The sequence below is a fragment of the Cimex lectularius genome, unplaced genomic scaffold, assembly GCF_000648675.2.
Source record: "Cimex lectularius strain Harlan isolate CLEC.00 unplaced genomic scaffold, Clec_2.1 scaffold109, whole genome shotgun sequence".
Classification (NCBI taxonomy): domain Eukaryota; kingdom Metazoa; phylum Arthropoda; class Insecta; order Hemiptera; family Cimicidae; genus Cimex; species Cimex lectularius.
In genome coordinates, this window is record NW_019392781.1 from 157,245 (window position 1) to 172,036 (window position 14,792).

At 35.7% G+C, this 14,792-nt stretch overlaps 1 protein-coding gene across 1 annotated transcript; it reads left to right on the plus strand.

The window, feature by feature from the left end:
- Positions 1-9,757: 9,757 nt before the first annotated feature.
- On the plus strand, positions 9,758-14,143 carry LOC106665891 (transcriptional regulator Myc-A-like). Its single transcript, XM_024227741.1, has 3 exons — positions 9,758-10,587; positions 12,996-13,365; positions 13,578-14,143. The coding sequence occupies exons 1-3, from the start codon at positions 9,975-9,977 to the stop codon at positions 13,879-13,881; spliced, it is 1,287 nt and encodes a 428-aa protein (XP_024083509.1). The 5' UTR covers positions 9,758-9,974; the 3' UTR covers positions 13,882-14,143.
- The last annotated feature ends 649 nt before the right edge of the window (positions 14,144-14,792 follow it).

Below are 14,792 nucleotides of genomic sequence, written 5' to 3' on the forward strand. Positions count from 1 at the left end.
CATTAACCAGCCCATTCGTAACGCTAATCATCAATAACTTCCTTATCATGTTTAATAATTCAATCGCAACCATATCGAACCGTATCTAACCATTATTAACCAGACCATTGATAAAAACCACTTATCATCTCTAACCATTCCTAAATTTTTCTAACCATTGACTCCCTTCACCACTACAACCGATTCAAACCCAATGGTTGAAACCATCTTCTTATAAAATCACCAATACAATACAGATGGGCTGATCAGATTTTTTTCCCAACATATCCGTAACATGTGGGCTCTAAACATCGGGACTTTTGCTTCTGTTGTGCTTCCCTGAGGATTTTCCTGATCACGAGTTTCAATTGTGATAAATACCCCTTTTGAGTTTTTTTCTCATTTCTTACCGGATAAAAAAACACCTCTAACCAATCCCAACCATCTGTAACAGTGACCATTATTCACCAGCCCATTCCTAAAAAACACTTATCATCTCCAATCATTTCTAACCATCTATTCCCTTAAACACCACAAATGTCTCAAACCCAATGGTTTAAACATCCCTTATCAAATCACCAAAACAGTGTTGATGGGCTGATCACAATGTTTTTCCTAGCATATCTGTAAAATATGCGGACGAAACTTCAGGAATTTTGCTTCTGTAATGTTTATCTGAGGACTTTCCTGGTGACTATTTGCAATTGTGATAAATTCCTCTTTTGATTTTTTTCACATTTCTTACCGGATAAAAAAAACACCTCTAACCAATCAGATCTCTAACCGTATCTAACCATTATTAACCCGACCTTTGCTAAAAAAAACACTTATTTTATCCCTAACCATTCCCAACCATTTCTAACCATCTATACCCTTAAACACCTCAACCGTCTCAAATTCATTGATTTAAACCATCCCTTATCAAATCACCAAAACAGTGAGAATGGGCTGATCAAAAAATTTTTTCCTAACATATCCTTAACATCTGCGGACGAAACGTCAGATGCTTTGCTTCCGTAATGTTTTCTTGAGGATTTTACTGACGATTATCAGGAGTTGTGATAACTTCCCCTTTTGATTTTTTTTCTTATTTCTTACCTAATAAAAAACCATCTCTAAACGTATCTAACCACTATTAATCAGCCCATTCCTACAAAAAAAAAAAAAAAAGTTACATTTCTAACTTTTTACTCCCTTAACCACCTCAATTGGTGGTTGAACCCTAAACAACCGACTCAAACTCATTGGTTTTAACCATCCCTCATCAAATCACCAAAACAGTGAAGATGGGCTGATCAAAATGTTTTTTTCTGACAAATCCGAAACATGCGCGGACGAAACATCATGTCATTTGCTTCTGTAATGTTTTCTTGAGGATTTTACTGCTTGGCCAATACTGAAATAGTAAGACAAAAAGAAAAAAAAAAAAGGATTTTACTGACGATTATCAGGAATTGTGATAAATTCTCCTTTTGATTTTTTCTTATTTCTTCTTATTTCTTTACCCGACAAAAAACCAACTCTAACCGTATCTATCCAATATTAATCAGCCCATACCTACTCAAAAACAGTTACATTTCTAACCATTTCCAACCATTTCTAACATTTTACTCCCTTGACCACCTCAATTGGTTGTTGAACCCTAAACAACCGACTCAAACTCATTGGTTTTAACCATCCCTTATCAAATCACCAAAAAAGTGAAGATGGGCTGATAAAATGTTTTTTCTAATATATCCTTAACACGTGCGGACGAAGCGTCAGGAATTTTGCATCTGCAATGTTTTCCTGAGGATTTTCATGATGACGGGTTTCAATTATGATAAATACCCCTTTCGATTTTTTTCTCATTTCTTACCGGATAAAAAGACCACGTCGAACCATTCTTAACCATCTCTACCCACCACCATCCAGCCTTGATCTTCTCTAACCATATCAAACCTCTATAACTAACTTTAAACCAAACTATTTTGTTTACCAAACCTTATAAACTTTCCATTGGACGAGAGAAGGAGCACGTCTGCCCAAAACGGCGAGAGTGCGGAAACAACCCAACAGTTCACCCCGGAAATCGCTGGAGGTATTTTTCAGGCTGAATACTCCAGTAAATCAGTGTTACTTGTTTATAAATGACAAAAAGGTTATTTATAAAAAGTGAATGTTAGCAAGCGAGGGTTTATTTTAACAGTACCCTTTCATATCAGGACAATTGGAATTTACCCCGATTTTCGAAAGGGCCAGAGGTCAACAAACGGCGTTTCAACCATTCAAAACTCGCCCTCTCCAAACTTTCCAACCGTCTCGCTGACTCTTGCAGTCCGGATTCCTGGTACACACCGAGCTGACGTTTCTATTCCATGCTAATACGGTACTCCTTTCCCGATTAATTGTCATGGTTTCGATTCATTCAAAAAGGAATGAAGATAAAATAAAACTTGACTGACCGTAAAAGAAAAATACGGTCGAAATTCATACAACAAACAATATTATGAATTAAGAAAAATTATCTCAATTTATATCGATCAGTCTCGTGTTTATTTTTTTAATGACGTATACTTTATAACTGATTATTCGGAGATCGTGAGATGCGGTCTGGTGTGAGGTAGGTTTTAGAAAAACATTTTCTTTATCGTGCCAACGTTTCGATCTTTATTTATTCAGATATCGTGAGATGCGGTCGGGTGTGATGTAGGTTTCAGAAAAACATTTTCTTTATCGTGCCAACGTTTCGATCTTTATTGAGATCATCTTCAGGTCTCAAAGTGTTTGTCTTCTGTGTAATTGTGCCATCCTTGCGTGTCGTGTTGAGAGTGCCCAAGTCTCTTTATTGAGATCATCTTCAGGGCCTGGGATTTATAAACATTGTTTAAATTTTACAACTACATGTAGGATATGAAAAAAATATATATATAAAAACATGAATTTATACAATGTTAGACAATTTTTTTAGATTAAAAAAGTGAATTTATTACATTTAAATCTAAAAATTTTCTATCATTGTATAAATTCATTTTTTTTATATTAAAAAAAGAGAATTTACACAATAATGTGTAGAGATTAGTGACCGTTAATAGAAAATTAGAATAATAGAAAATTTTTAGATTTAAAAGAAGGAATTTATACAATAATAGAAAATTTTAGGTTAAAAAAAATGAATTTATACCATGCTAGAAAATTTTTTTAGATTAAACAAAGTGAATTTATTATATTTCAAACTTCTAATTTCTTAAATTTTCTATCACTGTATAAATTCATTCTTTTAAATCTAAAAATATTCTATACTTGTACAAATTCACTTTTTTAAATCTAAAAAAAATTTTCTATCGTATAAATTCACTTTTTTAAATCTAAAAAAATTTTCTATCGTATAAATTCATTTTTTTATGTTAAAAAAGGTGAATTTACGATAGAAAATTTTTAGATTTGAAAGAATGAATTTGTACAATGATAGAAAATTTTAGATTAAAAAAAATGAATTTATATAACGATAGAAAATTTTTAGATTTAAATCATAAATTCACTTTTTTTAATCCAAAAAAATTTTCTAGCATTGTATAAATTCATTTTTTTAAACAAAAATTTTCTATCATTGTATAAATTTATTCTTTTGTTAATCTAAAATTGTCTAGCATTGTATAAATTCATTTTTTTAATATAAAAAAATTCTCTAGCATAGTATGAATTCATTTTTTTTAATGTAAAAAATTCTCTTTCATTTTTTTTATTAATACATAATTTTTCACACATACATTTCTCTATACAATGATAGAAACATTTCAGATTTAAAAGAATGAATTTATACAATGATAGAAAATTTTTAGTTTTAAATATAATAAATTAATTTTTTTAATATAAACTTTTTTTCTAGCAATGTATAAATTCATTTTTTTAATCTAAAAAATTCTCTAGCATTGTATAAATTCATTTTTTTTTAATCTAAATGTTTTTATCATTGTATGAATTCATTTTTTTAATCTAAAACATTCTCTTTCATTGTATAAATTCATTTTTTTAGATTAATACATAATTTTTCATACATACATTTCTCTATACAATGATAGAAAATTTTCAGGTTTAAAAGAATGAATTTATACAATGATAGAAAATTTTTAGATTTAAATATAATAAATTCACTTTTTTTNTTTTTTTCACATCCTACATGTTAAAAGTTATACCTATAGAAGTTTATTAAGGCCAGATTTCCACTGTACTTTCTCATTTGAGCCGTACAGGTATATGACGGCCGGTTTATCTTAATCAGATTGTTAACCTCGGGTCGGGTCTTTTTGTGGATTTGGGGGATTTTGAATTTCCAGATCGGTTCAACCGTTATTGCACTTTCAGACTGACAAAGGGGACCACTTTCAAAACATCTCAAAGCTATCTTGAAATTTTTTCGAAAGTACGGCCTTTTGAACGGATCCTTATCTTGGAAAGGTTGAATTTATTATAAGTACAACGGTTCAAATATATCTCTATTATATTTAAAATAATAATAAGTTTTTTTTATGGAATGACTTGAATTTTAACAAAAACTGCTCAAATTTTTATATATTTATGTAATAATTAAGTATTTAAAAAAAAAGAAAACGAACTATTGTTTAATAGATTAGAAAGCTAGAGAAAAACTATAAATTTACACGAAGCTATATTTGTAAAATAATACTAAATCTCTATTAATTTTTGATTATCGCGTTTGATCCTTTCGAAACGGTAAACTATATCAAAATTATTAAATGAAAAATTTAGGATATTAGAACGAGATGGTGATAACCTAGACTAGGATACGACGGACCGGTTAAATAAACATCGACACGGGACTCCTTGGGTCCGTTTTATCCCGCTTCTTCTTCAAGCCGTGAAACAAGACCGACCATGAGAACCGGAAGACGCCGACTCCTTGGTGAGCGGACTGTTTCCAGATTCTTCGAACAAGCAGTTTGACCCCAATAAATTATTTTTCGTTTAGCAAGGGAAAAAGGATAATGAAGATTAGAAGGGTGGAAAAATTAACATGAGATAAATTTAAACTGTTGAACAATTTAAAACGAGCAGAATTTTCGTTGACAATTAATTTGTGTGATTTTTCAACATTTGCATTAACTACCTTAGGAATTTTGCAACCTTGCTGTTTTTCTGACAGTTTTCCTGTTGACGATTTTCAATTGCGAGAATCACCCCCCCCCCGGATTTGATTTGTTAACGTTTCTCACGGAAAAAACGCATTTTAAAAAAATCGTGCTTTGAGAATTGCACAAGTTTCGTTTTAAGGTTATATTTTGTTTTGTTGTTTTCATATTCGCATAGACAAATGGAAAATTGTAAGTTGGCATTTGAAGGCAGCTGAGATTTGTCAAATTACACAAACATGACACAAAGTACATATTATACACTCATTGTACATGATATTCTCCTCACTCTGTATATCCGTTTATGTAATTATTTGAAACTCTCTCTCTCTCTTTTCTTATCTCTCTCATTTTCTTTCTATCTGTCTCACACTTTCTTTCTCTCTCTTCTTTTTGTCTCTATCTCTTTTTATCTGTCTTTTTTCTTCGTTTATCCATCTCTCTCTCCCTCCTTCACTCACTCCCTCTCACTCTCTCTTTCTCTTTTTCTTTCTTTCTCTTCTTATCTCTCTCATTTTCTTTCTATCTGTTGCACACTTTCTTTCTCTCCCCTCTCTTTCTCTCCCTCTATCTATCTCTATCTCTATCTCTCTATCGATCTCTCATTCTCTTACCCTCTCAGTCTCCCTCGTTCTTCTCTCTCTCTCTCTCTCTCTCTCTCTCTCTCTCTCTCTCTCTCTATCTCTATCTCTCTCTCCATCTCTTTCTCTCTCTCCTTTACCTAATTTTCTTGAGTTGTTTCTCCGACTTCCACACCCCCAATCTTATTCTCTATTCATTATATTTAGTGGTCTATTGACCAGATTAATTCTTTCAATTAATTAATTTTTTTATGTAAGGTTTTGGTTGAAATGAAAAAGTCAGTGTTACGAGCGGGATTCGAACCCACGACCTTCGGCTCAATACGCCGCTGCTCTAACCTCTTGAGCTATCGTGACTTCGACTTATTCTCTATTTTTAATCGCTTTTTCTTTCTCTTATCATTCCATACCTTTCTTTATCTGTTTTTGTTCCTCAACCACTCCGAAGAAAGTTTTGTAAAGTGGTTCTGAACCGTCGTCGGTTCAACGGATTTCGAAGTTAAACCTATAGGGCAGGAATTTCTTTTAATTGTTAGTTATTCAGAAATCGTGAGATGCGGTCTGGTGTGATGTAGGTTTCAGAAAAACATTTTCTTTATCGTGCCAACGTTTCGATCTTTATTGCAATCATCTTCAGGGCCTGGGATTTACAAACATTGTTTACATTTAACAAATAAATGTAGGATGTTGAAAAAAGTGAATTTATACAATGCAAAATATATTTTTTTTATATTCAATCAAAGTATTTCTACTCGCTCAAAGTGTTTGTCTTCTGTGTAATTGTGCCATTCTTGCGTGTCGTGTTGAGAGTGCCAGTGAGATTTTGCTGTTTTATGTTTATATATGTTGGTTTTTAATCGTTAGGTTGGTAGTAAATCTTTTATACAAAAGTCTTCAACGCGCAAACGAGCGAAAAATTTTTAATATGTCATCTTTTAAAATGATCTTTGATTGTATAATAGGCGATATTTTGCCGTCAAGAATGCCGACCATTTCCGAGTTTTTCGCAGGTATTGAAATGGCAGGGAAAGGCTGATTTTGATCCCGTTATCCAATCTTGCAAAGCGCAGAATGCAGGTAGGTCGTTGAAAGACAACAGTACGCCTACAATCTCGGCAATAGGTCCAAAAATAGAAAGCAAACATACACAAATATCTATATATAAAATGTAACAGCAATATTATTGTTGGAAAACATAAACAAAGAGAGAAAGAGATGGAAGATAACTAATCGAGAAAAGGGGAAAAATGAAAAGGGGGTTAGATAACAGACGTAAATTATCTTTTTTATCATTTGGGTCAGTGCTAATCTCTTAAAATTTTGAATGAAATAGAGTGTCATTAACCGATTTTGTTTTTCCGCTTTTCAATACGCCGGAGCAAATCACTTTTAAAGATCTTATTGTTCGAACAATTTGACTTTCCGTAAGGTATTTTGATTGGGTCATAACTCCAAAAGAGAAGTAAAGAACTGAAAAATGTTTTAAAATGCAATTTGATTTCAATTACACGTCGAAAATTTCTGTATAATAGGATTGAATGTCATCAGTTTGATTGTATTCAAGTCAAGCTTCCTGCTGGAGTTATCGAACGCGATTGGAAAAGCGAGAATATGCGGACCAGGATGTCAAAGTATGTCAATAAAAGACCTCTCTGGTGATACAAAAAAATACAACTTAAGATTTTGATAGTCAAAACTCTCTGTAACAGAAAGCAGTGGGGCTGTCTTGCCACGCCCTGCTTTTAATCCTGACTTCGCTAATGATTTTTTTAAAAAAAGATCGTTGGCTTTTATCCAGATACCAGGGCAAAGTTCTTAACCGACGCGACGTTAATTCCTCGCCCTGCTTATATCCCTGACTTCTAATACAGTGAAAATCTCGATGAGATTAGGAAGCTAGTTGATTTGACTTTCATTATGCTCATTTTCTCACAGAGTGAACAATTTAAGTAAAATTCAAGAACTACAACTTAAGATTTTCATAAGCCGAAATTCTCTTTAAAAAAAGGGCCGGGGCTGTCTTGCCACGCCCTGCTTATAACCCTGACTTCGCCCTATTTTATATTCATTTTTGTTAAACCAATGATTAAAAAATAGATCGTTGGCTTTTATCCGAATATTCGGGCAAAGTTCGTAACTGACGCGACGTTATTTCCTCTCCCTGCTTATAACCCTGACTTATAATACAGTGAAAATCTCGATGAAATTAGGAAGCTAGTTGATTTGACTTTCATTACGCTCATTTTCTCTCAGAGTGTGCATGCGCAAATTGAAGTACTACAACTTAAGATTTTCATAAGCCAAAATTCTCTTTAAAGAAAGGGCCGGGGCTATCTTGCCACGCCCTGCTTATAACCCTGACTTCGCCCTATTTTATATTCATTTTTGTTCAACAATGATTAAAAAATAGATCGTTGGCTTTTATCCGAATATTCGGGCAAAGTTCGTAACTGACGTGACGTTATTTCCTCTCCCTGCTTATAACCCTGACTTATAATACAGTGAAAATCTCGATGAAATTAGGAAGCTAGTCGATTTGACTTTCATTAGGCTCATTTTTTCACAGAGTGTAAACTTGTTTTTGATGAAATTTAAGTAAAAATTGAATTAGTGAGATTTCGTATCGCACTTTGAATTTAATCGAGGTGGCAAAGCTTTTAACTCTAAATTGTATAGAGGGACGTCAATCTCAAAAAGAAAAAATCTGGAGTCCGGTCACCCAATGATACAAATCAAAATACAACTTTCGATTTTCTTACGCCAAAAAACTATTTTTTAAAAAAGGGCTGGGGCTGTTTTGCCCCGCCCTGCTTATAACCCTGACTTCGCTGTATGCAATATTCACTGTTTGATCAACCAATGATAAAAAGAAACATATCGTTGGCTTTTAAACCGGCAAAGTTTATTGTTACTGAAGCGACGTGTTGTCTCGCCCTGCTTACGTATTATAAATAAGTAATCGATTTAAAATATTGCCATTAAAAATATTTTATCAAAAAAAAGATTAAGAGGAAATTTAAGAAAAAAAATAGTATATGCATACTAAGTAATCAAGGTATTGTGAGAGAGCTAAGTTCAGGACAAAGTTTAAGAGTAAGAACAAATTTATATAAATTTCTTTTTTGAAAATGTTTAGGGATGGTAATAAGCAAGGTATTTGTATTGCGTTTTTCTTGAAAAAAAAAGTGTCCTACGAGCCTTTTACATCCAAAAAGGCGATAAAAATTTTGTCCGGTTTTTTGCGTTTTTCTTGAAAAAAGTTTCCTACGAGCCTTTCACATCGAAAAGGACAATTAAACAATTTTCGATTTTTTTCGTTTTTTTTGCGTTTTTCTTGAAAAAAAAAATCGAGACAATTTCCAAATTAAAATATTTTCAAAATCGTAGCCCAAATATTGTTAAATAAAATTTCTGATTTTTTTAAAATAAAGGGTTCGAAAAAATAAAAATTCGAAATAAAACATTCTCTGAAGAATTCATTAATTCCTGGAAATATATCAAGAACAGCAATGAAATTTTCCAATTCCCCACCTGACCCTATTTGTTCTTTTTTGATCTCCATATCCTTACTAAAAAGTTATAATTCGATAATTACCTATCATCTGCCTAGACAGGTAGGTAAGTATCGAACTATAAGTTCATCATTCCACAGATCACCATAATCTCACCATGAAGTAATTAATTTTTTTTAGATTGTTTATGCAACTTTTCTTTTTAACTTGACTAGTCAAATATTGAAAATATGGAGGAGACGATATGAGAGAAGGTAAGGAGTCGCTGTTGACCAAGAGATGGCGGTAAACAGTGGCACTCGTATCCTGAGCAAATGGTAAATAGTGGAAAGAGATAATCCATGGTGACTTGTGGAAGATATTTTGAAGCGACGGGAACCTGCCAGAGGCCGGGCGGCGAGCGATGAATGCAAAAATGTGGAATAATAGTAAACCGGCGGCCGGAGAAGGGGATCGGGCGGAGGTGAATCGACATAGTGGCGCTGGTGGGGAGGGCGGAGCCGCAAAGTAGTTCCGTTCGAAACCGTGTAAAACAATGAAAGTAAGGGATGTCATTTGAATATTAAGGCGGAACGGGGTTGTCGGGGGTGGTCATCGGTGAGTGGTCGGCTATTAAGGATCGGATATCCCATTGTTCACGTGATAAATCCAGGACGAGCCGCGGCGGCCGGCGTCAGAGGTGGGGTCGTAGCGGCCTAGAGTGGGGAGACCTCTGCGGACCCGGGCTCGCCGGCACTCTCGGAATCCGAGACAGTTCTCGTTTGGCCGGCGTCATGTTCGCACGGGACGATCTTTCGGTGAAAATGCCGGCGAACTTCGAGTGGGACAACGATCTCCAGGCGACGGAGTGGGACTGGCGGGACGCGACCGGATTCAACGACATCGAGTTCACCCTGGCCCCGTCCGAGGACTTCTGGAAGAGGTTCGAAGAGCTGCCGGACTTCGGCGCCGACCTCGACTCCCTCCTCGAGAACGAAGTCGGCAACGTGAATGTCCTCCGTAACCACGACTGCATGTGGGCCGGCACCTGCCACAACAAACAGCACAAGACCGCCCAGAGGATGTCGCAACCGACGCCGGCCCCTCAACACCAGGAACCCAAGAAAGAACCCAAAAAACGTGGAGTCATCGTACAGAGAACAGTCGGAAGGAGCCTCCTGATCAACAGAAACAGACAGACGCCTCCCAGGCCCGAGACGCCGCCGTCCCTAGACGAAGAGGAAGAAGAAGAGAAGGCCGTCTCCATCGCAGAGCTGACCGGCGTCGTACACAAAATCCCGGCCTCCACAGCCACCACCACCATCCACACCAACGTCAAATTCGAACACAACTACGACAAACAAGTCCGGACCGACGACCTCGGCGTACAGACACCATCAGACTCCGGTAAGTCAAGTGAATTTAGTGACAAATATTCAATAGATTTTAATCTATTTTATTGGATTACTTTGAAACACGGTGAGTGAAACTACTTTTTATATGCCACACCCACATAACTTCTTGACGTCTGAACCGTTTCCATATGTTCATTAATTGTCCGGTTTTCGGTCCCTACGACGCAGACACAGTACGAAAAAGGCTTAAAAATATTCAACTTATTGACCAAAAAAACTCCTAACCCTGACTATCTCCGCAATGTGTCAAATCGAAATCTCAACAATTCAACTTAAATAAAACAAAACGAAAAAAAATCTAAAATTCAACCTAATCCGCCGGGGGGGATCAAAAATTTTATCCCGAGTTGTGTTTGTTTTTTGTGACAGCCCTAACCGTTTTGCGACGCTACAAAAGCGAAAATAGGCCCAATACGCCTAGAGAGTAGGGTTGAAACTGTAAACAATTTCGGAAAATTTCAAAAACTCATGCCTAAATTTGAATCAGTTCGACCAGTCGGGAGCCAAGTCCCGAAAGTCCCAACCCTGTTCCCGCCGTGATTTAAAGGACGGATTGATTTTTTTTAAAACGATTTTTAGAACGAACGATGCACTTTTAGTACGGATAGTTGATTTTTAAAACGTAATAAATATAGGGTAATTTTTTTTTAACCCTACAAAATTAAATTAATCTAGTCAAAATTAAATAAATAATAAATTACCCCTGCAGAATTTTGTTTGCGTTTTCAAAACGTAATAAATGTAGGGTAATTTTTTTTAACCCTACAAAATTAAATTAATCTAGTCAAAATTAAATAAATAATAAATTACCCCTGCAGAATTTTGTTTGCGTTTTCAAAAGGTGTTTGTCCTTTTAAATGGTCGCCGGGCGGTTTCCCGCCATCTTTTCCCGCGCTGTCATGGGGTCTGGCGGGAAAAGGGCGTTCCTCCCTTTAAATCAAGGACGGTCGGAATTTTTTTCTAATTGAAATTTTTTTGTTTAATTAATTGGGAATCTAAGTTTCGTTAAGGTTTTTATGGGCGGCGGAATACTTAATTTCTGGTTGGGGGGGTCATTCGGACGAGGTCGTATTGGTACTTCACGACATACGTTAATGTAGCATGGCCCGGTATGACTAAATGTAAATCCGTTAAAAAAAGATAAGAAAAAACAGCTTAAAAAGCCCGAAAGTAAAAAAAAAAAAGGTATCGAACATTTTTTTTTCTCTTTACTCGCTGTTAGGCAGGGACCAGCTTCGCGACAACCGGAAAATTTCGACCACCTTCCAAGACGATTTTTGACACGATTTCCGAATTTCGTAACTTTGCGCGACTTTTTTTCTCTCTCGAGGGGGTTCACGCCCCCGTTCAATGTCAAGCCGGATCGGCGGGGGGAGGCGGGAGTCAAGGCCGGCGGAAAATAACACCAAAGCCCTCCCCCCTCCCTACGGCGGACTTGGCCGTCATCTTTGCCAATTGTTACTTCGGAAAATTCAAATTTTTGAATAATTTACCTACACGTGCGGGGGGTGGAATTAAGTAAAAATTGAAGCGTAGACGGCGGTCGTGAAAATAATTTAAAGGTCCTTCATCTTTAGGTCAGTGTATCTCGCCTCTCCCACTCTTCAAGTACCAAGGCCAAGTTCAAAAACAGAAAAATAAAATCTCAACTGGCCCTTTAATCTTGGGATTTAACAATTTGGCTAGTAAATATTGACCGATTTTATCCTGTACAATTGGTCCTACCTGGACGACATAGCAAGGATTATCTTTTGTAGATAAAATTAACCCTATCCGTTTAATTTTTTCGACCTAAAAAAAGTTGATCATATGCGTAAATAAAATTTTTTAAAAAATCATATTTGTCGGTGCATTGCATGTTTATGATCAACGGATCATTGTTCATAAATTTGTTTTCTGAGCTTGCCATGATTTTAATTAATTTTTCCTTGAATCCGTCTTATTCAATGGTTAAAATATCTCATTAACAAATTTAAATTTGTACGTTTTTTACTCTTTTTTTTTTTAAATATAATTTCAAGTGATATTTTTCGTTAATTTAACAATGATTGTACGATGGAGGAAATTTAACTTGAATTTTTAAAAAAATAATTGGTTGGTTTTTTTTCGGTTCCACCCCCGACCTTGAACGCAGCGAAATCTGCCGCCCCCACCCGACTTCCTTGGTCAAGGTTACCGTAGTGTCGTATTTGGGCTGTGAAGGGGGTTGGAATCGATCCGCTGCCGCCCCCGGCCAAGGTTCGACGACCCCGGGGGGGGTGGCAATGCGCATCCGCCACCCCCAATGCGGTCTACCTCCCGGCTCTCCCTTTTTTGGGTGTGGTAGGAAAAAAAAGAAAAAAAAGCGCCTCTCTTGAAAAATGTCTTTAGTGTAATATGTAGAATTTTATGTAAACGCAGGTGTTCTTATTGCAGAAGAGGAGGACGAAGAAGAAGAAGAGGAAGTTGAGGAAGAAGAGGAAGAATGCGAGGAGGAAGAGGAAGAAGAAAGCTCGGATGAAAAACAAGAAGAAAGCGAAGAAGAGATTGACGTCGTGAGTCTGACGAGAGAATCCCTGCCGACTAACCCGAGCCGGCAGGCGAGATTCCAGCTCCAGCAGAAAATGGCGACAGCGATCACCACCAACTCCCTCCTGTCGGCTTCCAGGGCCGTCTCGAAAAGGCTGAACGTCAAAGAGCCGAAGAGGAAAAGGAGAAACAGCGATTCCGACGACACAGAGACAGAAGAGACAATTGTCAGGAAGAAGTGGAGGACGCCCAAAAAGTCAAGGTCCGTTTTGAGACACTACAGGGAGATGCTAGTATTTTCTCGATGTTTAATTAACATTTTGGGGAAGCTTAAAAAACTTAAACTCTTTGAAAAACTCATGTTCCTTCCCCAGTTTTCTTTTTCTTTCGGGAATCTTTAAAGATCATGTTGCGATCTCCCTGTCAGTATTTGACCCTTGTCAAAATGGGTGTTTTGATTTTGGTTTTTTCTAGATTTCCGGCCGATTCTGAGCCAGATTCATTGGAGAAGCGCTCACAGCATAATAACATGGAAAGGATGAGGAGGATAGAGCTGAGGAACGCCTTCGAGGAGCTTCGCGGTCTCGTGCCCACCCTGTCCGGTAACAACAGGGCGCCCAAAGTGACCATCCTGAAGGACGCCACCTCCTATCTCTACGACCTAAAACTCAAAGATAAAACCCTCCAGATGCAAGTGGCCGAGCTGAGAGCCGACCAGGACAGGCTTAGGACGACTCTGTCCAGGCTCCGGCGGTCCTTAGCCTTCACGAGACGTTAAAGCTGTATTTTAACCAAGTTAAATATGCTAAATACCAAAGCTTTTTTTTGTACAGTCTTGCTCTAAAAAGTTTAAAATAATTAATAAAAAGTTGCCATATTTGTTACCAATGTAGATAAATCTTTGTAAATAATTAATTGATTAATGAAGAATGTACAGCCCCTTCCTTTTTCAAGCCCCTCCCCCAATTTTTTTCTGTGCCTTCTTAATTGGTGCTATTTTCGTATTTTTTTAAAAAAAGTAATAAATAACGGTATAGAATTAAAAAAAAAATAATATTGAAATTTCCTATTAAAAAAATATTTTTTTTTACATTCCCACAAGTGTTTTTCTTTTATTTTATATAAAAAATAATAAGTTTTTTTTATAATAGATATATTTTTAAGGAAGTACTTAAATAATTTTTTTTGTTTAAAAAAAATTGTTTTCTAGATTTATTTTGGATTAATTGTGATTTTGTGATTTCTTTTTTTAAATTATTTTTGAAAAAAAAAGTTCAAGTTAGGTTGTAGTTCCTTTAAGTTTTGCATTATTTTGTTTATTTTCAAAACAAATTTCAAATGGCGGTTTTTTTGCGTTTTAGTTAAAAAAGATTTGAAATAAATAATTTAAAAAAAAAGAATGGCAAATTTTTTGACAAATCAAGTCAGGTCTTATTATAGACAACAATACAAAATATAAAAATTGAGGTGTTCGATTTTGGAAATGAAAAGAGAGAGAAAAAAATAAGAAAGGTGTAAAATTGTGTAGTTCCTCATTTATGTATATTTTTGTGTAAATACATAAAACGGGGTTTTTTGTTTTTAATTTTTTTTCTGACGTTTTGAATGGACTACGTCCTTTATAAATTGACGGTTTATTATATTTTTAAATATGTAATCAGTTTTAAAAAAAGACAAATTAGTTTTGCT